At 34.1% G+C, this 23,086-nt stretch overlaps 1 protein-coding gene across 12 annotated transcripts in view; it reads right to left on the bottom strand.

Moving 5' to 3' along the window:
* The window catches only part of TMEM45A (transmembrane protein 45A), a 91,078-nt gene that overhangs the window by 32,270 nt on the left and 35,722 nt on the right, over positions 1 to 23,086 (bottom strand). For 4 of the 12 annotated variants that reach the window (XM_031959581.1, XM_031959579.1, XM_031959580.1 and 1 more), the window contains exons 1-3: positions 9,972 to 10,161; positions 5,126 to 5,338; positions 1,512 to 1,696 (exon numbers count right to left, since the gene is read on the bottom strand). In XM_031959581.1, coding sequence (XP_031815441.1) covers positions 1,512 to 1,696; positions 5,126 to 5,338; positions 9,972 to 10,161 — 588 coding nt within the window. Of the gene's footprint in view, positions 1 to 1,511; positions 1,697 to 5,125; positions 5,339 to 9,971; positions 10,183 to 14,498; positions 14,556 to 20,684; positions 20,749 to 21,056; positions 21,078 to 23,086 lie in introns of those variants that run through there. The other 8 variants (XM_031959576.1, XM_012544486.3, XM_031959572.1 and 5 more) reach the window with 6 other exon arrangements.

The raw sequence follows: 23,086 nt of genomic DNA, 5'->3' as shown, positions 1-23,086 counted from the left end.
ATTCAATCAAGAGATGTGCCACAGTTCCCTTTTATTGTCCTGACTCAGTTTCCCTAATTGTTCTGCCTCAGTTTCCCTGAATTGTTCTGCCTCAATACCCTTAGTTGCAAAGCCCTTCCCTCCCCCCCTCCCCCCCCACCTCTGGCTCATTAAGATTGATATAACTCAGGGCTAGTTACTCTAAGATTATAAATTGTCATTATGTAAACTCAAAATAAGGGGGAGTTCAGACTTCCTGGCTCCTAACTCCTCCTACGTCATCAAGAATTTATGGTTTCACCCCCCACCCTGTCAGAACCGGATTGATAGTCCTGTTCCCACTCTCAGTACTGTGACTCCGCCTCTGCCTCGAACTAGCTTCTGGTAGCTTGGAGCCAAGTGCAACTATATTTCATGGGAAGCACCCATTAGCTGCTGGATGCTTTAGAAATCAGCCCTGGGGGCAGCATGCCCCCAGAACAATCTCTCCCAAATTAATAAATATTAAATATTTTTAAATATTAATAAAATATTAAATACTCTCTAACCTCTATCTTGTCTCAGTTTCTCTGGCATTACAGAGAGAAATCTACATTATATGTCAGTCATACTAATATTGTTTTAGATGCATGTTTACATATGGGTAAATGTGCATATACATAGATATGTATGCATGTTACTCTATGTATGTATGTATACAAATAGATATGTTTTATATGTGTGTAGGTCTGTGAATGGGTGTGAAATGTATATGTACATGTATATATCTATATATGTATATATAAATATATTTGTACTTAACTCTAGCCTGCTTAGGAGAGGGCAATGACAGGTAAAAAAGAATAAAGTAAAAAAAGTTCATAGCAGAGAACAAGCCTAAAAAGAAGTCAAGAAGAGATGGACATATATGAATATAATTTTTCTACTATTATATACCCTTTCTTGAATGGATAATTTATTATTATATATTTTGAATCCTTCCTGATGTTTTTCTGGGTATATAACAACGTTTTACTTTGTTTTGTTTACCTTTTCTGTTTTTCTTTTCTCTATTCTGTTTTTCATCACATAATCTTGATGTTACAGTGTGCGATGTTCTGCTTACTTCACTCGGCATCAATTCATGTAAGTCTTTCCAGGCTTTTCTGAAAGCAGCCTGCTCATCGTTTTGTACAGAGCAGTAATATTCCATTATATTCAAATATCTTAACTTATTCAGCCATTCCTCAATTGGTGTATATCTACTCACCAATTCCTTGCCACAACAAAGATCTGCTACAAATATTTTTGTACATAAGGGTGCTTTTCCCTGTCTTAAGCTCTTTTTGGGACACAGACCCAGTAGTGACATTGCTGATTCAAAGAGTATACATACTTTTACAGCCCTTTGGGCATACCAACTGAAACCCTGTAAATCCCCAGGAAAGGGTTTCTTCCTGACCTGGCAAGGTTCCCCAATGCAAAAATGTGCATTAAGTACATCATTCTCTATATGCAAATACTGCCTCTGGTAAATAAAAGCACTGGCTTACCTGCCAAAACCAGCTTCCTTGAAGCAAGACAAAGCTTGATCGGAGGAGCTCTAGAACTATGTTGCTCCGGAAGAAGAATTCCATGAATATAAAGATTGCTGCACCAATGATGGACAGGAAAAGCAGCTGATGGATGTATATGTCTAGCATGGCCCGGCCATGGGTGTGGAAATAGAAGATAAAACCTGATGGATGAAAGAAAGATGTTTCTCATTTGAATTGAAGCCAAAACTCATGTTAATGCTTTACCACCAAAGGGGTTGGTTTGTGAGACAGAGACAGAGACAAAGAAAGAAAAATAGAGAGACAGAGAGAGCTTATCTCACAGGATTGTTGTGACAATTAAGTCACATATATAAAGTACTTTGCAGACCTCAAAGTGCAATATAAATGCCAGTTGTTATTACCATCATTATCATTCTTGCCACTATTATGTACGTCTGTATCTTTCTCTTATAAATATTCATACACACACTTACTCAACCCTCATGTAAATTTATACACATTTAGCCTGTTTTAGATATTGTCAGATGGCAGAAACAGAACAGCCCTGAAATATGCTGAACTTGAAGTAGGAGTTGCCAGGGGTAATCCCTAAGTATTTTTGAGGCTTGCCTTCACATATACACCATCCAAACTTGGTGTGTTATATTTCCAGTTCACTGCCACATCCATTCATACTGGATTTTTAAAATCTAATGGTGCTTTCTTTTTCTTCCTTTTTTCCATCTTGTCTCATCAAGAAATAGTTCATTGACCACACTTTGATTTCACATGATGCTGACTCTGACTCCCTATACTTAAAAAAAATCCTTCCTAGAAAAGAAAATACTTTATCTTTTCAATTATATAATAATGGAAGAAAATTCTAGTTCCAAAAATCAAGATCAAAGAAAACCTCCAAGGCTCAGGAGACTAACAGAGACTGATACCCACACCAGTAAAAGGTCTCTTGTAACTTTGATGCTATGAGTAATAACTATTGATTAGCTCTTTTTCATCTTTGTGTTATCTCCAAAACTGGACATAATAATAATAATATCAGGGCAAAACTAAAGTGCTATAATTAGCAAACAAGTCACAAGTACATGCAAAGAACTAAGCTTGGTGATTGGGGGCAGATTCCAAGATAAATGAGACTAATTTCCCTGCCTTCCAGACACATTCATTTCAGGTGTTTCTCAAAGAGATGGAAAAAAGGGATGTGGAACACCACTAATTTGTTATGGTTCTACTAAAGGCTGAAATGCTTCATTATTTTCAGTGAGGTGGGAAAAGAGGAGGAAGAGAAGGAGAAGGAGGAGGAAAAAGAAAAAGAGGAAGAAGAGGAGGGAAAAGAGGAGGAAGAAGAAAGATGTATAAAACTATTCTCAGTGTTATTTTTGTTTGATTTTTTGATTTGGGGTTTTGGGTTTGGGTTTAGGTTTTTTGTGGGGTTTTTGTGTTTTTGTTTATTTTTTAAGGTAGCCAAAATTGGAGATTAAGTGAGTATCTGTCAACGAGGGAATGGCAAAAAAAAAAAAAAAAAAAAATAGATGACATGAATGCAAAGGAATATTCTTGTCTCATAGACAATAATGAATTGAGGAGAACCTGGGAAGGCTTGCATGAATCTGAAAGGTAGCACAATTCAGTGGCACTGGGTTTGCCAAAAAAAAAAAAATAGAAAAAAAGATAGTCCCTGCCCTCCAAGAGCTTACAATGTGACGAGGAGACAACATGCAAACAAATATATGCAAAGCAAGCTAAATCCAGGATAAATGTTGTTGTTCAGTCATATCAGTTATGCCCCATTCTTTGTGACTCCATTTGGGAATTTCTTGGCAAAAATACTAAAGCAGTTTACCATTTCCTTCTCCAGCTCATTTTATAGAAAAGAAACTGAGGTAAACAGGGTTAAATGACTTGCCCAGAATCACACAGGGAGCAAATACTTGAGGGGGGGATTTGAACTCACCAAGATGAGTCTTTCTAATTCCAGGCTCATTACTCTAGTCATTGGTACTACCAATTGACCATCCAGGATAAATAGAAAGTAATGAAACAGACTGAAGGAATTAGAATTAAGAGGACTTAAGGAAGGTTTCCTGAAGAAGATGGAATTTTAGTTAAAGCTTAAAGAAAGCCAGGAAAGCTGGTAGACAGAGAAAAGGAGAGAGAGAGAGCATTTAAGGCAATCGAAACAACTAAGAGGTCAATTCCACTGGATCAGAGATCATGATAGGGAGGAAAGTGTAAGAAGACTGGAAAGATAGAAGGATGCTGGGTTATGAAGGGTTTTGAATACCAAGTAGAGCAGTCTAAAAGAATAATGCAGTAATGTAATGTAACAATGGCAATAATGTAAATGAAAACGTTACTGAGAAAGGCATCTGCTGATGAACTTCAATGTTCCAATATTAGTCTAGGATAACATGTAATTTTTTAAAAAACCACTTTTCTCCCCTTTGTAGAAAGTTGGAGCTCTATGGGTACAGAATGGTTCCCATGCATCACATGTGCTAAATGGATTAACTGGTTCAGTTTAACTGTCATTGTTACAAAGGATTGGCACTGGACTTCTATTGCATACACAGCATTCTTAGTTCAGACTGCCTGCTCTCCACCCTCCCTTCAAGCTTGTACGTACCTCCCTCCTTACCTGAACTTCTTAGAATTGCTAATTCCCAGCCAAAGGAGTTAGCTCAAGGGCTGCCTACTATACAAAGCATTTTCCTAATTGTCCTTCATTTATATTCCTTCTCCTCCTTCTTACCTGAAATGTGTTCAGTGTATAAATATTTCTTGTTCACTTATATATGTACATGTTTTTTTACCCTGATATAACAGAAACTTTCAGGATTAGAAAAGTTTGATTTTTAATCTTTTTTTCTACAGCACAAAGTTGTTGTTTAATAGATGTTTGCTAGTGGATAACTGAATAGGTATGTGCCTATCAGGAAATAACTGATACAAAAAAGGTAACATTAGCACTTCAAAAAAAAATAATAAAAAATGAAAAAGAAGCAGTAGCAATTGATATGGAAATATATTGAAAAATTGCACATGTTTTACATATATTGGGATTACTTGTGGTCTAGGGAAGGGGGGAAGGGAAGGAAGGGAAAAAATTTGGAACACAAGGTTTATCAGGGGTCAATATTGAAAACTATCTTTGCATATATTTTGAAAATCAAAAGCTATTATTAAGAATCAATAGCAATTAAAAGAAGGTTAAATGTGGAATCAAGACACATGAGTTCAAATCCTGGTTTGATTACTTCCTCCCTATGTGCCCTTGGACAAGTAACCTCTGAGCCAGTTTTCTCATAAATAAAAAGAGAAAATTAGACCAAATATGATCCCTTTCCAGCTCTAAAGATAGGACTGAATAATGCCATCCTATCTCATAGGACTGCACTGAGAAATCAACTATAACTCTCCTTGAAGGCAAAATATTTCCTCATCCATAAAATTAAGAAGTTGGAGAGCTCTTCCAGCTTTAATACATGATTGCATATAAGTGTATATACTCACATATACATATGTGTATATATATATATATATATATATATATATATATATAATTCCTAATAATGAGTGTTGGATGAAGGAAAATACCCTCTCAAGCTTACCTTCCACAAAAAAGGCATTTGAGAGCATCATCTTGCTTAAGGAAACTGGCAGTGCATGGATGGTAAAGCACAAGATGTCAACCAATCCTGAGAGTCCAAAGAAGAAATACATGGTTGAGTGTTGCCAACTCATGAGGTGATCCCAGTGTTTCTCTTCATAATTGTATAAGTTTAGGTGGGGTCCATCAGGAACAAACTGTTCTGCTGTCATGCCTACATGGGAGCAAACAAACAAAAATTAAAGGTCCTTTCTTTGACCTTGCCTATAATAAGGCAATACCAATTCATAAGTCCCACACCTTGTCTTTATCAATTCTGTCTTTTAGGGTGGACAAGGAAATAGTCCTTCACTGGTATTTCCCCTTCTAGGCATCTCATTGCCATGCAAGGAAGGAAAAGATTTAAAATTGGTTTCTAAAAACCAAGAGTATGGATCCAGGATCTCTTTATTACAAAGTTATGATGAGGATGACTCCAACCAGCAAATAATAATGTTCCAACATGAAAGAGAGTATACCTTGCTGACTTTGGATAAGGCATTTAGTCTCTCACAGTTTTCTCATCTTTACAATGCTAAAACTAAAAATGTCAAATAAGCAGGTTCTCTCATTGAAGTCACAACCAGCCCAGAGTGCTATCAAATCAGAATAAAATATAATTGGGAAATAATTAACAAAATAAATAAAAGTACAGTAGGACATAGATAATGTTAATATGTGCTTTTCTAAGTCAGTATGTGACTTATAGGAACCCTTAGAAAGTGTGCTTCATTTCTTTTTGAGTTTGATGTCACTGGATGGATGATTACTAAGGTCCACATTTAAGATTTGGTTCTAAGTCTCAAGGCAGTGGAGCACAAAAGTAATAATAGTAAGTGGAAGAGCTGGGAGTCAAACTTATGTGCTCCATTAAGCTAAAGATAGTTGGGTTCTCCATTGGTAAAAGGAATTCCTCCATTCCTACATACATTAGGACTTTGCAAATAAAAAGGTCAGTCATTTTAGAAGCATAGATTTAGATATGAAAGGAACCTGAAAGGTTAACTAATCATTAAAATATGGTGTTGGCCATCTCTGAATAAGTTTGGTTCTACCAAGATTAACCCTGTAGAGATTGACTTTGTTTTCCTGGGCACTTTGCTTTAAGGTAACTTCTACCGAGGAAAAGGTGAAATCACATTACAGATGCATGGGTCAGATAGTTTTGTTTTCTTCAGCTAAGACAGCTATAAAAGAACAGGGATGACTCAGTCAGTTATATGGATGCAAGTAAAAGATGTTTTCCTCTTGGATGCTATTGAGTCTGATGAGCATATAGAACGCAAGGGTGCTTTTATATTTTTTGAAAAAAAATCCTTGTTTATGATTATGAATTTGATCAATAGCAACAAATTTGAATGTTTCTCCATACAGAGAAAAGCAGAAAAAGAAGTTATTAATTTCCACTATGTGCACTTTGGCATTTAGTGTAGATTTCAAATTTAACATAGTTCAAACACTGTCCAGTATTCCCATCTGAACTTCAGCTTTTCTCTAGTTTTTTTTTTAAATAATTCATCCACAGACTTTTTCTTCCTTTCTTTTTTAGCATTTATATCACTGAGCTTTATTGCACCCCAACTCTCTCCCACAAAAAGTCCTTCTTCACAAGAAGTAAGTGTAGTCACACAAAATTAGACTATATCTTGGTCAGATATGAAAATGTCCCTTTTTGTTAATTTTTTTCATTTAACAAGCACTTTTTTTTCTTTTTTCCATCCTATGTTCTCTTCCCTTACTGATATAAAAGATAGTATCTTTTTCTCCTTGTTCTTCTAATTTGTTTATGATGTGATCTTTGCATCTAGATTATATATCTATTTGAAGCTTATCTTAGTATATTATGTGAAATGTTGGTTTAAACTATTATCTGCCAGGTCACTTCTGGACTACTTTCCAACTGTTTTGATGAAAGGGTTTGTGTGGCTTGTATCTTTGGGTTTATTTAATTCTGAACCAATAGATTTTGTTTGCTCCAGTATATGGTGCACCTAATCTATTCCTCTGATAAAAAGCTCTATTTTCTAAGCAGTTCTAAACAGTTTTGATGATTACAACTTTAGTCATCAAGTAGTCAGCTCATAGCTTGAAATCTGGTACTGGTAGGTCCCCTTCCTTCTCACATTTTTTCATTATTCCCCTGAAGATTATTGATCTTTTGTTTCTCCAAATGAAATTTTGGTATATTTTCTACTACTATAAAAATAACCTTTTGGTCGTTTGATGTGGCAATGAATCTTTAAATTAACTTAGATATTATTATCATTTTTATTATATTAGTATGCTCTCAACCATGGAAATTAATCTCTCATAATTTAGATATATATTTCTATTAAAAAGAATTTCATAATTGGAACTTATGTGATTCCGATGAGAATCTTTGTATATCTACTCAAAGATATTTTATACTATATTATACAGATTTTTTATCTTTTTTTGAGTTATGTTGGTAATATAGAGAAAAGCTGATAGGGTTTATTTTGTATCCTATACTTATCTAAAAGTATTAATTGTTTCAATTAATTTTAGTTGAATTTCTATGGTTTTCTAAATAAAGAAGCAAGTCATCTATAAAAAGCAATCATTTTGTTTCTTCTGATCTATTTTTATTATCTCAATTTCTTTTTCTTGTCTTATTCATATAACTTGCATTTCTAGAATTTTATCAAATAATACTGTTAACAATGTCTAATGTTAACATGATGTCTAATCATGGCTTTACTTTGATCTTACAGGAAAAGCTTCTAGTAGAAACTTGTGAAAACTTGTATGAACTGATAGCAGATTTTTCTAGTTTCAAGGCCAGTTCTCTATCCACTAAGCCATTTTGTCTTTCATTTTCATATTTATAGTTTTTTAAAACCAACTTTGCATTCCTAGAATAAATCCAACTGGATCACAATGTTTAATATTTTTAATTTGTTGTTAATATTTGTTAATAAGCCTCTTTGTTAATATTGTATTTTTTTACCTTGGTATTCACTAGAGATAGTGATCTATATGTTCTTTCTCTGATTTCTCTCTCCTTGGTTTATATATCAAGACCACACTTGTTTTAAAGAATAAGTTTGACAAAATCTTCCCCCCCCCCATTTTTATAAATAATATATGTAATACTGGAATTATGGTTGATGAATATTTGATAAAATAACCTGCAAATGTTTCCAGTCCTAGAGTTTTTCCCTTTGAAAGTTTCTTTAGGGCTTTTTCCTCTTCTTTCTTTCTTTCTTTTTTTGAGATTTGATTAATAAAATTTCTCTTTTGTTTTGTGTATCTGAGTATTTTATATTTGTAGAGAGTCATTCATTTCATTTATCAATTTTGTAACAAATAATTGAGCAAAATGATTTCTAATTTTTTTTTACTTTCTTTTCATTCATGAATTTACCCTTTTCATTTATGATATCAGCAATTTGGTTTTTCGTTCTTTAAAAAAATAAAATTAACTAATGATCTAATCTATGTTATTGTTTTTTTTTTAATAAGCTCCTAATTTTATGGATCATTTTAACAATTTGTTTTGGGGTTTGATTTGCTTCTTATAATATTAAAAACAACTAATATTACAAAATTGAGATCACTTCTCTGGGCTTTAGCTTCTTCATCTTCAAACTAAGTACAGTAAAAAAAAAAATCTGTTCTGCTTCTCCCATAATAATGCTGTGATACATCAGGTGGTACTTCAGTCAGAACACAATGAATTGATGGAAAAGTAATATGAGGTCCCAAAAAAAGAGTATCAGAGAATTTGTATATTAGAAATGTCATCCACTAAACTCATTATGTTGTGCCACAATTCCCTTTTATTGTCCTGCCTCAGTTTCCCTAAATTGTTCTGCCTCAGTTCTTTGAATTGTTCTGCCTCAATACCCCTGTTTGCAACCCTCCTGATCATTAGGACTGATATAACTTAGGGCTGGCTACTCTAAGGTTATAAATTGTAAATGTATAAACTCAATATAAGAGGGAGTTCAGACTTCCTCGCTCCTAACTTCTCCTAAGTTATCAATTTTATGGTCCTACCCCCCAACCTGTCAGAACCAGATTGATGGTCCCCTTCTTGGAAATACCCACTCACCAGAGTTTGGACTCCATACCCCCCCACCCCCACCTTTGTTTACCTGCACTTAGAGCCATGTGTATATATATTTCATAGAAACCTCACGTTGGCTGCTGGATTCTTTGAGACGAAAGTCTGATTCAGCCCTGAGACCAAAAATCAATCCTTTTGGTCCCAGAAAATCTCTCCTTCTCAGAAATCCAAATAAAATATTAAAAACTCTCTAATCTCTATCTTGCCTCAGTTTCTCTGACATTACAATGAGAACTAAACAAGAATCAACATAAAAATAGATGAAACTATCAGTATCAGAAGTCTCCTGCCTGTCCCTACACCTAAATGCAAATTTATCAGTGTAGGGAGCTCTAACATAAGAACAATCCATCCTCCAATACAAATCAGCCCCTGTTCCTTAACTTATAAGTTGACTTGTCTAGTTTGTGAATGTATCAATTATGGGATTGCAGGAAACAGGGTGGGAGGGAGAGGAAGAAAGGGGGGCAGAGTGGAAGATCTCACAGCCAAAGGGATGACCTGAACTTTCATACTCAAACTGCAACAATTAAAAACTATAATTTGCCATTCAAAGTTTGTTTCAACAATGCTAAGAATGAGCAATTAAAAGAAAATGCTAATCTTTTTACAACAATAATAATAACAATAACATATCCACATTCTCTTGAATCCAATCCAGAATCTGGCCACCTAAATGGAAAAAAAATGGGAATCTGAGAAATAACCAATTTACCAATTAAAGACATGGAGACTTTGATCAGGCCCTCAATAATTTCCAAACGTTGAAATCCTGCTCTGGATCCAAGGAAACAGGTCCTCTTGTGTTTTTTGCAGACATATTTCATTATGTACTTCACACTCCACCAAAAGCCGAAGAAAAGGAAAAAGCTCCCAGGGAGGGCATGACCTCTGAAACTTCCCATTGTATTCTAGCACAGCAGAACCTAGGAGAAAAAGAAAAACAACGTCTATGCCATTTCAAGAAGGATTTCAGGTACCATCCATTACTGTAAAAGATGAGTGAATTGGATCATGTGCCTCATGAAAATCCAGGAATTTCCCTGTCAGAAGAATATTTTGCTACCATGGAACTCTTGTGAGCCATTAGTTATTGTTGTTTTTAAGATTTAAGTACACATTTTTATTAATACTTTTTGTGACTACATCACCTATAGTTCAAGGGTAATGGCATTTAGCACAGTGCCTGACAGAATAGATGCTTAAACACTTGTTGACTGAGTAAGCCACCTACTCTGAGCAATGAGTTTTGAAATTGTGTCATAGGAATTTTGTAACTCTTACTCAGGGTGGAACTAAACCATACTGGGTCATTCAAGAGGAGGGGAAAATCCACCTCATATTTACATAATACATTACAATTAACAAAACACTTTGCTCATCACAACCCGTTGAGGTAAAATATGATCAAAGTCAAGCACTGGATTTGGGGTCAGAAGACACAGAACCAAATCTTTAACATTTCTGGAAATCTGTTTCCTCATCTATAAAATGAAGAATGCAGACTAGATCTACAATGTCAAATATGCTGCTTCCAGGAGTCCCAGAAATGGCAAACCACTCTACTATCTTTGCCATGAAAACCCCAAATGGGGTCACATAGTCAGATATAACTGAAATGACTAAAGAACAAAGAGGTACATAGGGAGCCTTATATATGATTTTATGGTCCCCATTTCTACTTGAACTTGACACCACCAGACTAGATGACTTTAGGTTCTTTAAAGCTTTCAAATCCTCTGATACTAAAACCTTTCCTCAAAATACCTAACTTTTTAAGTTAGTTTATTTTTAAACTTTTAGTTTAATGATACCTTGAAAAAACTCTTCAGAAATTTAGTTGTTTCTTCTTTTATATTAAGACATTGGACATTTGAAGGCAACAGAGATCAATAATAAATTTTCATCATTCCATTGTTATCAGGAATCATTGTGATTTCCCATCTGATTTACAGCTGAAACTTCCTATGTGTGCTATTGTTCAGTTGTCTAAGGTGTTTCCAACTCTTTGTGTCTCCATTTGGGGTTTTCTTGGCAAAGGCACTGAAGTGGTTTGCCATTTCCTTCTCCATCACATTTTACAAATGAGGAAACTGAGGCAAACTGGGTTAAGTGACTTGCTCAGGGTCATACAACTTGCTCAGGGTCAGTGTCTGAAGTCAGATTTGAACTCAAGAAGATGAGTCTTCCTGACTCGAGGTCAGGTGCTCTATCCCTGTCTATTCCAATATGCTCCCAACATTAGGACAAAAGCTTCTTAACTAAAATACTATCTTCCTTTTCTGTTTCTATTTGTATTCTGTTTTTCTATTCCATTTGTATCACCTGCATACTTTGCAAAGTGTTCTGCATATAGTGTTTTCTCTCCCATACGCATCAAAGAAAATGATTTTTTTTATTCATTTATGTAACAATACCCATTAAACACCTAGCTACCAAGTGTAAAACAACAACAACAACAAGCTAGGCACAAAGACATGGTCCTTATTCTCAAGGCATTAATAATCTAATAAAATATAAGCTAAGGACAGAAATTCTAGACTTCAAATTAGAATGAAAAATAAATATAAGAAATATAATTGCTATTATCATCTTATTTTCCTCCTCAAAAACTTTCAGTAACTTTCCATAAGATGAGTAAATTGAGGTCCAAAAAGGATGTGATTTGCAAAAAATGACAAAGGTTTTAAGTGGCAGAAACAGAATTCAAACCCAGACCATTTGATTCCAAATTCTGTGTTCTTTCAAAGAAATTCTAAGAATTTCTATCCAAATCAGATCATCAGATGTTTTTTCATCTCATTGTCCTCTTCTCCCTCCTAGCATTTGTGGACATCATTTCTTAAATCTGGAATGAACTCTTTCACATCTTTGTTGGATTCATTCTTTTCTTTTTTAGTTCTGACATCATATTTGATATGAAGATTTTCTGATTCCAACCAGTTATATACATAATTCCTTCTTCCTCCACTGGAAAGTATCTGCTTTCAACCTATGTGTGCTGCTGTTCAATTGTCAAAGTTGTATTTGAATCTTCATTTTTTTAAGAGAAGAGAAAGTAAAAATCCCCCCCAAATAGAAAGGAGAGATAAAAAGCTGAAACTTTATATTTCTCATGATTGTAGGATATGACAAAAAGAGTGTACAGATGTATCTGAAAAGAATACAGGGAGGGGACATTAGATGAACTTCTTGGGTTTTCTTGGTAAAGATTCTGGAATAGTTTACCATTTATTTCTAACTTGTATCACAATAAATCTATGGAAAAGCCGCATCCCCACAATTAAATCGTAAGTTCTGCAAAGGAAGGCTCATTTTTCATCTTTGTATGCCCAATACTTTATAAACTATATATTTTAAATATATATACCAAAATAAACACCAAAAAGAGTGTATAACATATATATATATATGATATATATATATATATATATATAATCACAAAAAGAGAATTACTTATGAAACTGTGACCCATCATTTCATTCCACTAATTTCTAAGTCCATAACAAATTCCATATATTATCTTCAAAATTATTTGGCTTGCCTGTACATCTTTTTGCTTTTTGTTGTTTTTCTTATTTCTAGAAATGTTTCAATGGTCCTCTTTTTTTATATCACTTTTGCTAATGTTTGCCTCACTCTTCCTCTGAAACCTCTTAATAAAAAACTTAAAAGAAAAAAAAAACTCATTAAAAATAAACATAACCAAATAAAGTGAATCTATGCAATGGCCATGTCCAAAAACGTAGGTCTCTTTCTGAACCTTGAGTCCATTATTTCTCTGTTAGGAAGTGGGTAACATGCTTCATGGTAAGTCTTCTGGAATCTTGGTGAGCCACTGCACTGATCAATTTAGTCTTAAGTCCTTCAGAGTTATTTTTCATTGCAATGTTATGCTAGTATAAATTGTTCTCCTGGTTCTGCTCATTTCACTCTGCATCAGTTCATAGTTCCCAGGATTGTCTGAAATCATCACTATCCTGATTTCATGTGGTATCATAGCATTTCATTTTTTCCCCCTTTAGAATCAGGAAGTTTGTTTTGCATCTGACCCATCTCTCCCCAATATTATTTTCCCTCTTAACCTCCTCTTCCCTATTTCCATTTGTTTCCCTTTGAATATGATGTATTTCTCCACTAAAATGTGTGTGTGGTCAATTATCTTTTATCCAGTTCAGATAAGAATGAAGTTCATCTGATGTCCTCTCTCTATACCCTTTTCTACATATTAGTACACTCTTCCTGTCATATCCTATAATCATGAGAAATATAAAGTTTCATCTTATCTCTCCTTTCTATATATGGTTTATTTTTTACTTTTTTTTCTCTTAAGACCTTTAGAACAGAATGATTCCTCTGCCCTTTCTTTATCTTATTTAACTCTCACCATATCCAATAGATATTAAAGTTCTAAAGAGACACTTTTTTTTTAATCTTATTACAATGCTAGAATGGCATTGTTATACATTTTCCAAATGCTCAAATAAATTTACCTTTCCAATTCTTGACTCCTGTGTTTGCATTTCAAAGTTTCTACTTAAATCTGGTCTTTTCCTCTAAAATCCTTGAATGTTCTCTCTCCATTAAAGGTCCGCATTTTTTTCCCCAAAGATTTTACTCAACTTTGAAAAAGCAAGTAAAATTGCACTACAAGCCTATATCTTTTTTGTGTTATGGAGTACAGTATTGCTACATCTCTTTTTTTGGTAGAAACTTCCCTATGTTGTATGATCCTGGTTAGAGTTTGTTAGTATATGAATTCCTTTCTAGATACTAAGACTAATTTTTTCTTTGATGTAGAAAGTCTGGATTTTGGCTATGGGGTTCCTGGGACTTTTAAGAATCCTGTTAAAAAATGTTTGGTGGGTTCTTTTTCTTTTCACTTTGTTCACTGGTTCAAAAAGAGCTGGAATAGTATTCATTCAGAAACTCTTGAAATATAGTTTCTGCAGATTTTTTTTAATTGTGGTTTTCAAGGAGTGCAATGATTCTTAAATAATCTCTCCTTGACATGTTTTCCAGGTCATTTTTTAAAAATCAGATTATCTTATGATTCTTTCTTTTTTTTTCAGTCTTTTGATTTTGTTGTAGTATTTCTTGCTGTTTCGTTGAGTCATTGATTTCTTTTTTGTCTTTTCTAGTTTTTAAAGTGGGTAAGGTCTGGCACTTTTTCTTCTCTTTATTCATTTTTCAAGTCTCTTCTCAATAGCTTTAATTTAATTTTCCCCCTGCTGCTTCTTACCTTGTAGGTATTTATAAAATCCTTGTAAAAAATCCACTTATTTCCTTTGAGTCTCTGCTGTTACAGAGAGAGAGAGAGAGAGAGAGAGAGAGAGAGAGAGAGAGAGAGAGAGAATTATATAATTACTCTCTTCTTCAAAGCCGTTTTGGGGAGGATCTCTGGATCTTTAATAATTTATTATACTACTTGAGATCTTCTTTGGCTTACTTATCTCTCTATCTTTGGTTCCCTAATTGATACTTTATGCCAGGGCCAAGTCCCAGCTTATCATGTGTTTTGAGTAAAATGGTTAGTCCTGTTTGATTTCTATCTAGTTCACCCAGAATTACCTGCTGACCTCCTCCTGCGCTCACACCCACATCTACAGGATCTTTGAGTCTCATAGTGATCGGTCTTCAGGGCCCACTCTAGCTTCTCAGTACAGAGTACTTAGAACCTTGAAGCCCTGTTCTGAATCTTGCCCAAATTAACATCCCTCAAGCACTGGTTGCTGGTGGTTGGAGTTGCCAATATCGCCAATGTGTACTTACAATTGTAAATAATAGACATAAGGAAGAGCTGGTCAGTTTGCTTCCATTCAGACAGCCATCTGGTCTACCACAGACAATTAATAAGCAGTTGCTGAGTTGAATTGCATTTGAGTTTGCATCAGAGTGAACAAGAAGGGAAGGATAACTTGCAATGGCACTGATCAGGTAAGGCTTTGTTAGAAGATGAGATTTGAGCTGTTTCTTGAAAGGTGTCTTTCCATAGTCAGAGGCAAAGAAGGAGTTAATAAAAGCATGGAAATGGGAAAATGCAGGACATGTTCATCTGAGTAGTCTACTTTTGACTGAAGAACTAATTATATGAAGTGCTAGTTAAAAAAAAAAAAAAAAAAGATTTGCAAAGCACTATGCATATATTACCTAATTTGATCACATCTCAACAATCCCTTGAGGTTGGCAGAGTTATGTAGGCAAAGAGAGTAAGTAACACATCCAATGTCTGTCAGGTAGTGAATATTTGAGGGAATATTTGAAATTAGTCTCTTGAGAAATAAGGTTGGAAAGAAGTTAGAACAAGATTGTAACAAAGTCTAAATGCTATCCTAAAGAATTTAAACTTTATCCACTTTTTAAAACCAACTAGAAACCCAGACAGTTTTTGAACTGTGATATAAGATTATCAGATCCATGATTAAGAAGATAACATCTTTCAGCAAGATGTAAGACAGACTGGTACAGAAGAGAAATCACAAGCTCCTACTGCAATAAACCAGGCTGGGGTAACAAAGAACTTGATAAAGCTAGTAAGCTGGACAAAAAGAGGAAACATTTAGAAGAATAGGCGATTGTTATTATAAACACCTTCTTAAGATGTTATCTGATTCATCAGCATCCCTGCTGAGTATCTAGAAGCAATTACACACTGCTAAGATTCATTTCATAATCATTCATGATTTTCTCGCATTTTATAGCCTACTGTCCTGAACTGCTAAAACCTATATTAAAAGAATGGTTTATAATACCTTCATTTCTTTTTTATTTTTTTGGACAGGTTTACAAGATCAGAGAAAATCCACACATAGCTTATCTTTAACAAAGCATTTGCTAAAAATTTTCATTTTTCTTATATACAAAATAAAAATGATATGGACTAAAAAGAACCAGCACCTATTGAATAATCAGAACCCAAATATGGCTATTAATGAATGGATTTGCCCCAATCTAGGCATATATATATATTTTTTTTATTTAATAGCCTTTTATTTACATGATATATACATGGGTAATTTTACAGCATTAACTATTGCCAAACCTCTTGTTCCAATTTTTCACCTCTTACCCCCCCCCACCCCCTCCCCTAGATGGCAGGATGACCAGTAGATGTTAAATATATTAAAATATAAATTAGATACACAATAAGTATACCCGAACAAAACGTTATTTTGCTGTAGAAAAAGAATCAGACTCTGAAATATTGTACAATTAGCTTGTGAAGGAAATCAAAAATGCAGGTGTGCATAAATATAGGGATTGGGAATTCAATGTAATGGTTTTTAGTCATCTCCCTGAGTTCTTTTTCTGGGCATAGCTAGTTCAGTTCATTACTGCTCCATTATAGGCATATATTTCTAATAGAGTACCATGGAGCTCTGTTCTGGGATCCTACTGTGTTTCATATTTTTATTGAAGACTTAGATGAATGTGTAACATAATTAAAAGGAAGGAGCATGATCCCTCCACAAACACATTTACATGTAGCAATGTAATATGGGATCTGAAATGCCACTTTACAATATAAATCAACCAGCTTGCCACTTGACTGGTTTCTATATATATTTAATTTTTCTCCTGAGTCCTGTAGTGATCTAGGGATATGTTGTAATAATTTTGAACTAACAAGTTAATAGGTAATTATTCAGCTCGAGTTTTCATTCCAGTTCATTAAATGTTAATAGATTAACAACCTAGAGATGCCTCCTCTTTCCCAATAATAATAACATATCTATATTTAAATAAATATTAGAATTAGTAAATAGATATTATTTATTTACTAATGATATTGATAATAAACATGTCTAAATCATGAGCCCATTTCAGTCCTTCTTGATATAGGGTGTCAGGTGTGGGTCAATTCCTAGTTTCTACCATACTAATTTCCAATTTTCCCAGCAATTTTTGTCAAATAGTGAATTCTTATCCCAAAAACTGGGATCTTTGGGTTTATCAAGCACTAGAATACTCTAGTCATTAACTATTGTGTCTTGTGAACCTAACCTGTTCCACTGAAGATCTGTGAATTTATGGCATATATAATTACTTACAATATTTCAGCTATAATCAAACCCTCAAGATAACGCCCATCGATTTCACTTCTCTGGAAAGTTTGATATCATTTAATTTTTCCCTCAAGATATCATTCTTACTGATAATAATAGTAGCAGCTAGCATTTATATGGTACTTTAAGGTTTTGCCAAGTTATTTCATTTGATTTTTTACACCAAAAAAAAAATTTGGAAGGTCTATCATCCCCATTTGACAGATGAAAAAACTGAGGCTGCAAGAGACTAAGTGGCTCAACCAAGATTATAAAGCTAGTACTTGTAGATGATTTTGAATATAGTGTCTTCCTCCCTCCAATTCCAGAGCTCTACCCAGATGCCTCATAGTCAAATCTGTTCTCAAAACATTATTGGCAAAAAAAAAAAAAAAAAAAAAAAAGTTGAAAACAGTTTCCTTAGAAAGGGAGATTTTTCCACCTCCTTTTTCTTGATGACAAGTTTCTAATCCAAACTATTTCCACATTTTATCTGCATCTTTGTCCATAAAGAAAGTAGTTAGGCTATTTTGAAATGAGTGGAAAAAGAAACTTATTAAATACAGAGGGTGAGCTACCACATCCAATAACCAACAAAATTAAAAAATCATTACAAATGCAAGCCTTAAAGGACCATATAAATAGGAACTATCATTATCATCATCATGTTGTTTTGGGGTTTTTTTGTTTTGCTTTTTTTTACTTGGTGATATAATTTAAGCTACTATAATTAGTACAATATTTAAATTTGTAAAATCTCTTCTTAAACACTGTTCTTGTCTGGGCAAGTCCCTTGACAGTCTGTCCTCAGCTTCTTCATCTTAAAATAAAAGAGTTGGGCTAGTCAGTTGTGTCAAACTTGTCAAAGTTGTATTGTGTGTTTGTTTTGTTAAATATTCCTCAATTCAACATTTTTTTACATTATTTTAAAATTAAATACAAAATAAGAAAATAAAAGGAAAATAAAAATAAAACATTGTCATGTTCCCAGCCGAACATCAGGGAGAATTCAAAATATATAATAATTTATTTGCATTTCAAGAAATCATATGTAGTCCTAGAAGAAAATGTACTCATAAATATCCATCTTTGCTTCTTTGTAGGTTATTCTTTTTTTCTCTGCTGTACAATTTTTACTTTATTCTTTTTCCCCCTTTCATTTCCTTCCTACTTTCCCCAAGCAGGCTACAGTAAAGCACAGATTATATATATATACATATATACCTTTACACATATATATTCATGCATATCTATATACCCACACATGCATATATCTATATATACACATACATATACTTACACACATATATACCCAGACACACGCACACACACACACACACATATGTAAACATGCATCTAAAGCAATATAAACATGACTAACTCCCCAACTACATTTCATTTTGATTCTGACAACACTGGGGAGTTTTGCCTGCTGTGAAAGGTGGCACATTTCCAACTTCTACACAAAGGCACAGGAAAGGCAGATGAAATTTGTGTGTAAAGAAGGGAAGGTCAGCTGAAGTGGAAGGCAATCAGGTAACAGGAAAAAAAGCTTTAGGATGAGGGTTTTGGGGTTTTTTTTAAATATAAAAAGTCTCATTTACAAAGCTCTATAAAGAACTGATATAAAATTATAAGATTATAAGAATAAGACCATTGACTAAATGACTGATAGTCAAAAGATACAAACTTTATAAACCAGAATACAGATATGTACATACACATATATACATACATCTATGTAAGTATACATTCCTAGGGGCAAGTAGGTTAAAATGCCAGCAATTAAAAGGAACTGAATAGAATATATTGTACCTTCACTTCAAGTAATTAAAAATAACAGCAGTTAGTTCATCCACACAATAACCTTTTTTAAATGTTAAAAAAAAATAACTAGAATCATATGGGGGGATACTTTGGTTAAAGTCAATATATTGAGGATGAGGTTAATGATCAGTAAAAAGGGGCAGCTAGATGGTGAAGTAGGTAGGGTACTGGCCCTGAAGTCAGAAGAACCTGAGTTCAAATATGATCTCAGACACTTAACATTTCCTAGCTGTGTGACCCTGGGCAAGTCACTTAACCTGCTTTGCAAAAATAAAAAATAAGAAAAGTTAAGTTAAGAGTTAGAGACCTGTACCAATTCTTTGTTTCAGCTTTCACATTCATTTTTTCTTGAGTTCTCATTGATATGACATCTAAAGGAATGTAACTTAAAATCTATATTAATTAAACAAGATCTTGGAGAAAACCATAAATTCTAACTCAAGTAAGAGAATTGATTTTTTTGCCTCTTACTAATAAATGCCTGATTGTGAATACTGCCCCCTCTGCATAACCATAGATCATTTAATTCATCCCTCTGATTCAATGGGAAAAAAACAAGCATTTAAATGCCTAATATATGCCAAGCATTTATCAAGGCAGGGATGAACTTTAAACCATCTCAATGTTTCAGGCCCCATCTCATAGAAAAGAGATTCACAGAATTTCAGAGTTAAAAGGGATCCAAAAAATTAACTATTCTAGTCTCTCATTTAACAGAATTACCCTCTAGATCAGAAATGGGGAAAGTCTGGCCCACAGGACTTATAAGGTCAGCAAAATCATTTGCTAAGGCACCTACAAGCTATAATGAGCTGAAAGCTAGGTATTTCAACCTCAGATTGAATTTTATAAGCTGACAATTTTGTTTGGCCCACAAATGATGTTATAACTATTCAAACGACCCTTGGCAGAAAAAAGGTCTAGAATCTAGATCATCTAAAAATTAGTCATTCAATCTCCACATAAAGACTTCCTCTAGGAGAAAATCCACTACCTTTATAAGCACTCTACTCTGCTTTTAGACAGTTCTCATTGTTCAAGAGTATTCTCTTAGACTAAACCAAAAAATTCCTCTCTACAGTTTATACCCATTGCTTCCAACACCATTTCCCTTGGTAATAAATTTAAATCTCTCAACCACAAGTTGTATTACAAAACAAATTCCATTATGACAAATGCTAAGTGATAAAAGTTCCTTCTCTCCACCTTCAACCTCCTCTCTCTCCCTACAACTTCACGATGGAAAAAAAAAAAAATAGAACTTTATCAACAAGTATTCATTCAATGAACACTTGCTACAACAAAACACTTTGGACAGTTCCTTATTATTCATTATCCTATTAGCATGCAATCCAAAACCAAAATGAGACAAGCACATGCAATTTTAAATAAGTATTTTTGGGGGAGGAGATTGGGATTTGGGTTTTTTTTGCAGGGGAGGGAGTTTCTCCTTCACTTACTCACTTCATTCTTCTACACTTACTGTCCCTGGCCATTCTAAACTTTATGCCCTTACCATTTTTAAAGGTTAGCAGGATTCCTTTGTCAAATCTTACCTTCAATTTTCCTGCCAAGTGGATTTCAACTTGCTGCTTTTCTCCTTCGAAGAGCTGAAAATAGCTGAAAAACAGTGATAAGGAGTGAAGACAAAAGATAACCAACACTAATTCTGAAATAACCAACTTTGATTTCTCTTTGGCTGAAATGAAGTCTATCTTTCAAACAAGAAGTTAACAGATAAATCTTTAGAATGTGTCCCAGTGCTGCGCTTATGAGCTCAACCCCTGAAACATGTTCCATTTATGTCTAAACTATCTGTGCCAAAACTCGGCTCTCAATCAAACCCATCCTTCTAATCATACTCAACCCTGTAAGACTCTGAGCAACAATCATTAATCCCGAAAATTAAGCCTAGAGTACAGACTGACCTGGAAAGTGTCTCTGCCAGGTGACTGATTGCATAAATATAAATGAGTAGAGGCAATAAAAATAACAAAATAAAATAATTATAAATGATATTATGATTTAAAATAAATTCTTTCCTAAGAGGGAATCCAGCTTCACATAAAGGGCTAAACTATCCTGGTTTCGTGGACAGTAGATACTGGACCTGAGGAGTTAAGCTGTTGTTGTTCAGTTGTTTCAGTCACGTCTGCCTCTTCATGACCTTATTTGAGGTTTTCTTGGCAAAGATAATAGAGTGGGTTGCCATTTCCTTCTCTGGTTCATTTTATGAATAAGGAAACTGAGACAAACAGAGTAAGTGATTTGGTCAGTCACAGAGCTCTTAAATCTCTAAGATAGGATTTGAACTGAAGGTTTCCTGACTCCAGGCCTAATGCTCTATCCAGTGTAACACCTAGCTTCCCTAACTTGGGGATAGGATGTAAGGAAGTTTCAGGAGGCAAAAACAGACAGCAGTAGATCCAACAATCAGACCCATCCACTCCAAGATGTCAGTTGCTATGATTATAATAATACATATACTACCCAGAAAAAAAAAAATCTAGGTTTCTGAGGATACTAGAGATTGAATAGCATCTGCTCTCCAGAACTTTACAATTTAAGTTAGAAGACAGAGCCACTGAAATGTATAAACATATTTGCAAGTGCAATGGTTCATCATTTTTTTAATTTAGTGAGGAACTTATGAGATTGGCAAAACTGATCCCAAAAGAGATATGTCAAATGCTGGGAGAAAATGTGAGTAAACAAATACATTAATGCACTATTGGAGGAATTATGAATTGATCTAGCCAATCAAGAAAACAATTTGGAATTATGATCAAAAGACTATTTAACTGTGTATACTTTCTGACCCTTATTAGGTCTTTACCCACAAAGAGACCAAAGAAAGAGAAAAAGGTCCTATGTGTACAAAAAAGATTTATAACAACTCTTTTCATGGTGGAATAGAATTGGAAACTTAGGGGATACCTATCAATTGGAGAATGCCTGGACAAATTATAATATATGAAAGTGATACAATACTATTGTGCTATAAGAAATGATGAAGGGGATGATATAAAAACAACCTAAGATGACTTGTGTAAGCTAAGTGAGCAGAACCAAGAGAACAATTACAATTTTATAAATATGCATAATAACAATAATATTACTTATAAAGACAACTTGATGAAACAAGTTACTATTGTGTTTGTGGGCATAGGATTGAATGGCTATTATCCATTCACCAGGCAAAGATAATAATCTGAAATCGTTGAAAGACCATACAGTGATGCAATTTTCTTTCTGTAAAGAAAGTTGTAAAGAAAAGCATTGATTCACGTACTATCATAGGATGGTAGATTTAAATCTATACAAGATCTTGGAGTTCATCTAGTCTAACCCTGTTATTTTACTATTGAGGAAACTGAAGCCCGTGAGTTTAAATGACCCACCCAAAGTTGCAAACATAAAAAGTTGCAAAGCCTCCTAAGATAACTAACATTGATATTAACACTAATATCAGTGACTGCATTCAATGCTAGGGAATGATAGTGTTAATCAGATTCTAAATTTTTCCTTTTTTAAAATGTATAATAATGGGATTAATCAATAAATTTAGTCTCTATAAGCATGCACAAAATGCCATTGATACAACTTCCCATATGGAAGATGTTGAGGAAATTATGTCTAGATAATTCATGAAGTAATAGAAGTACACTGGAAAGACTTTTGAACATATGTAGACATTCTGTAGCTGGCTTCTGGTCTGCTAACTACAAGTAGACAATAGCTTCTTAAACTGGCAGCAGTTGGAGATCTGGAAATCAAAGAATCTTCAAAAGGCCTTAGTATCCCTCCACCTCTTCCCCTCTCTTTTGACTAGATCTCTTCTCCAAAACAGAATCCTTCAAAATAATGTTATAAGGAGAGATGCAGTAATTCTCTCCACCCAAGTCCAAAATGAGACCCTGGGCTTTGGCTCTTTTGGCTTTAGAGTTCTTTTGTGTCA

This window comes from Sarcophilus harrisii, chromosome 3 (genome assembly GCF_902635505.1).
Source record: "Sarcophilus harrisii chromosome 3, mSarHar1.11, whole genome shotgun sequence".
NCBI classification, from domain to species: Eukaryota; Metazoa; Chordata; class Mammalia; order Dasyuromorphia; family Dasyuridae; genus Sarcophilus; species Sarcophilus harrisii.
The sequence above is the reverse complement of the archived record's forward strand: the minus strand, read 5'-3'. Positions and strand labels throughout refer to the sequence as shown.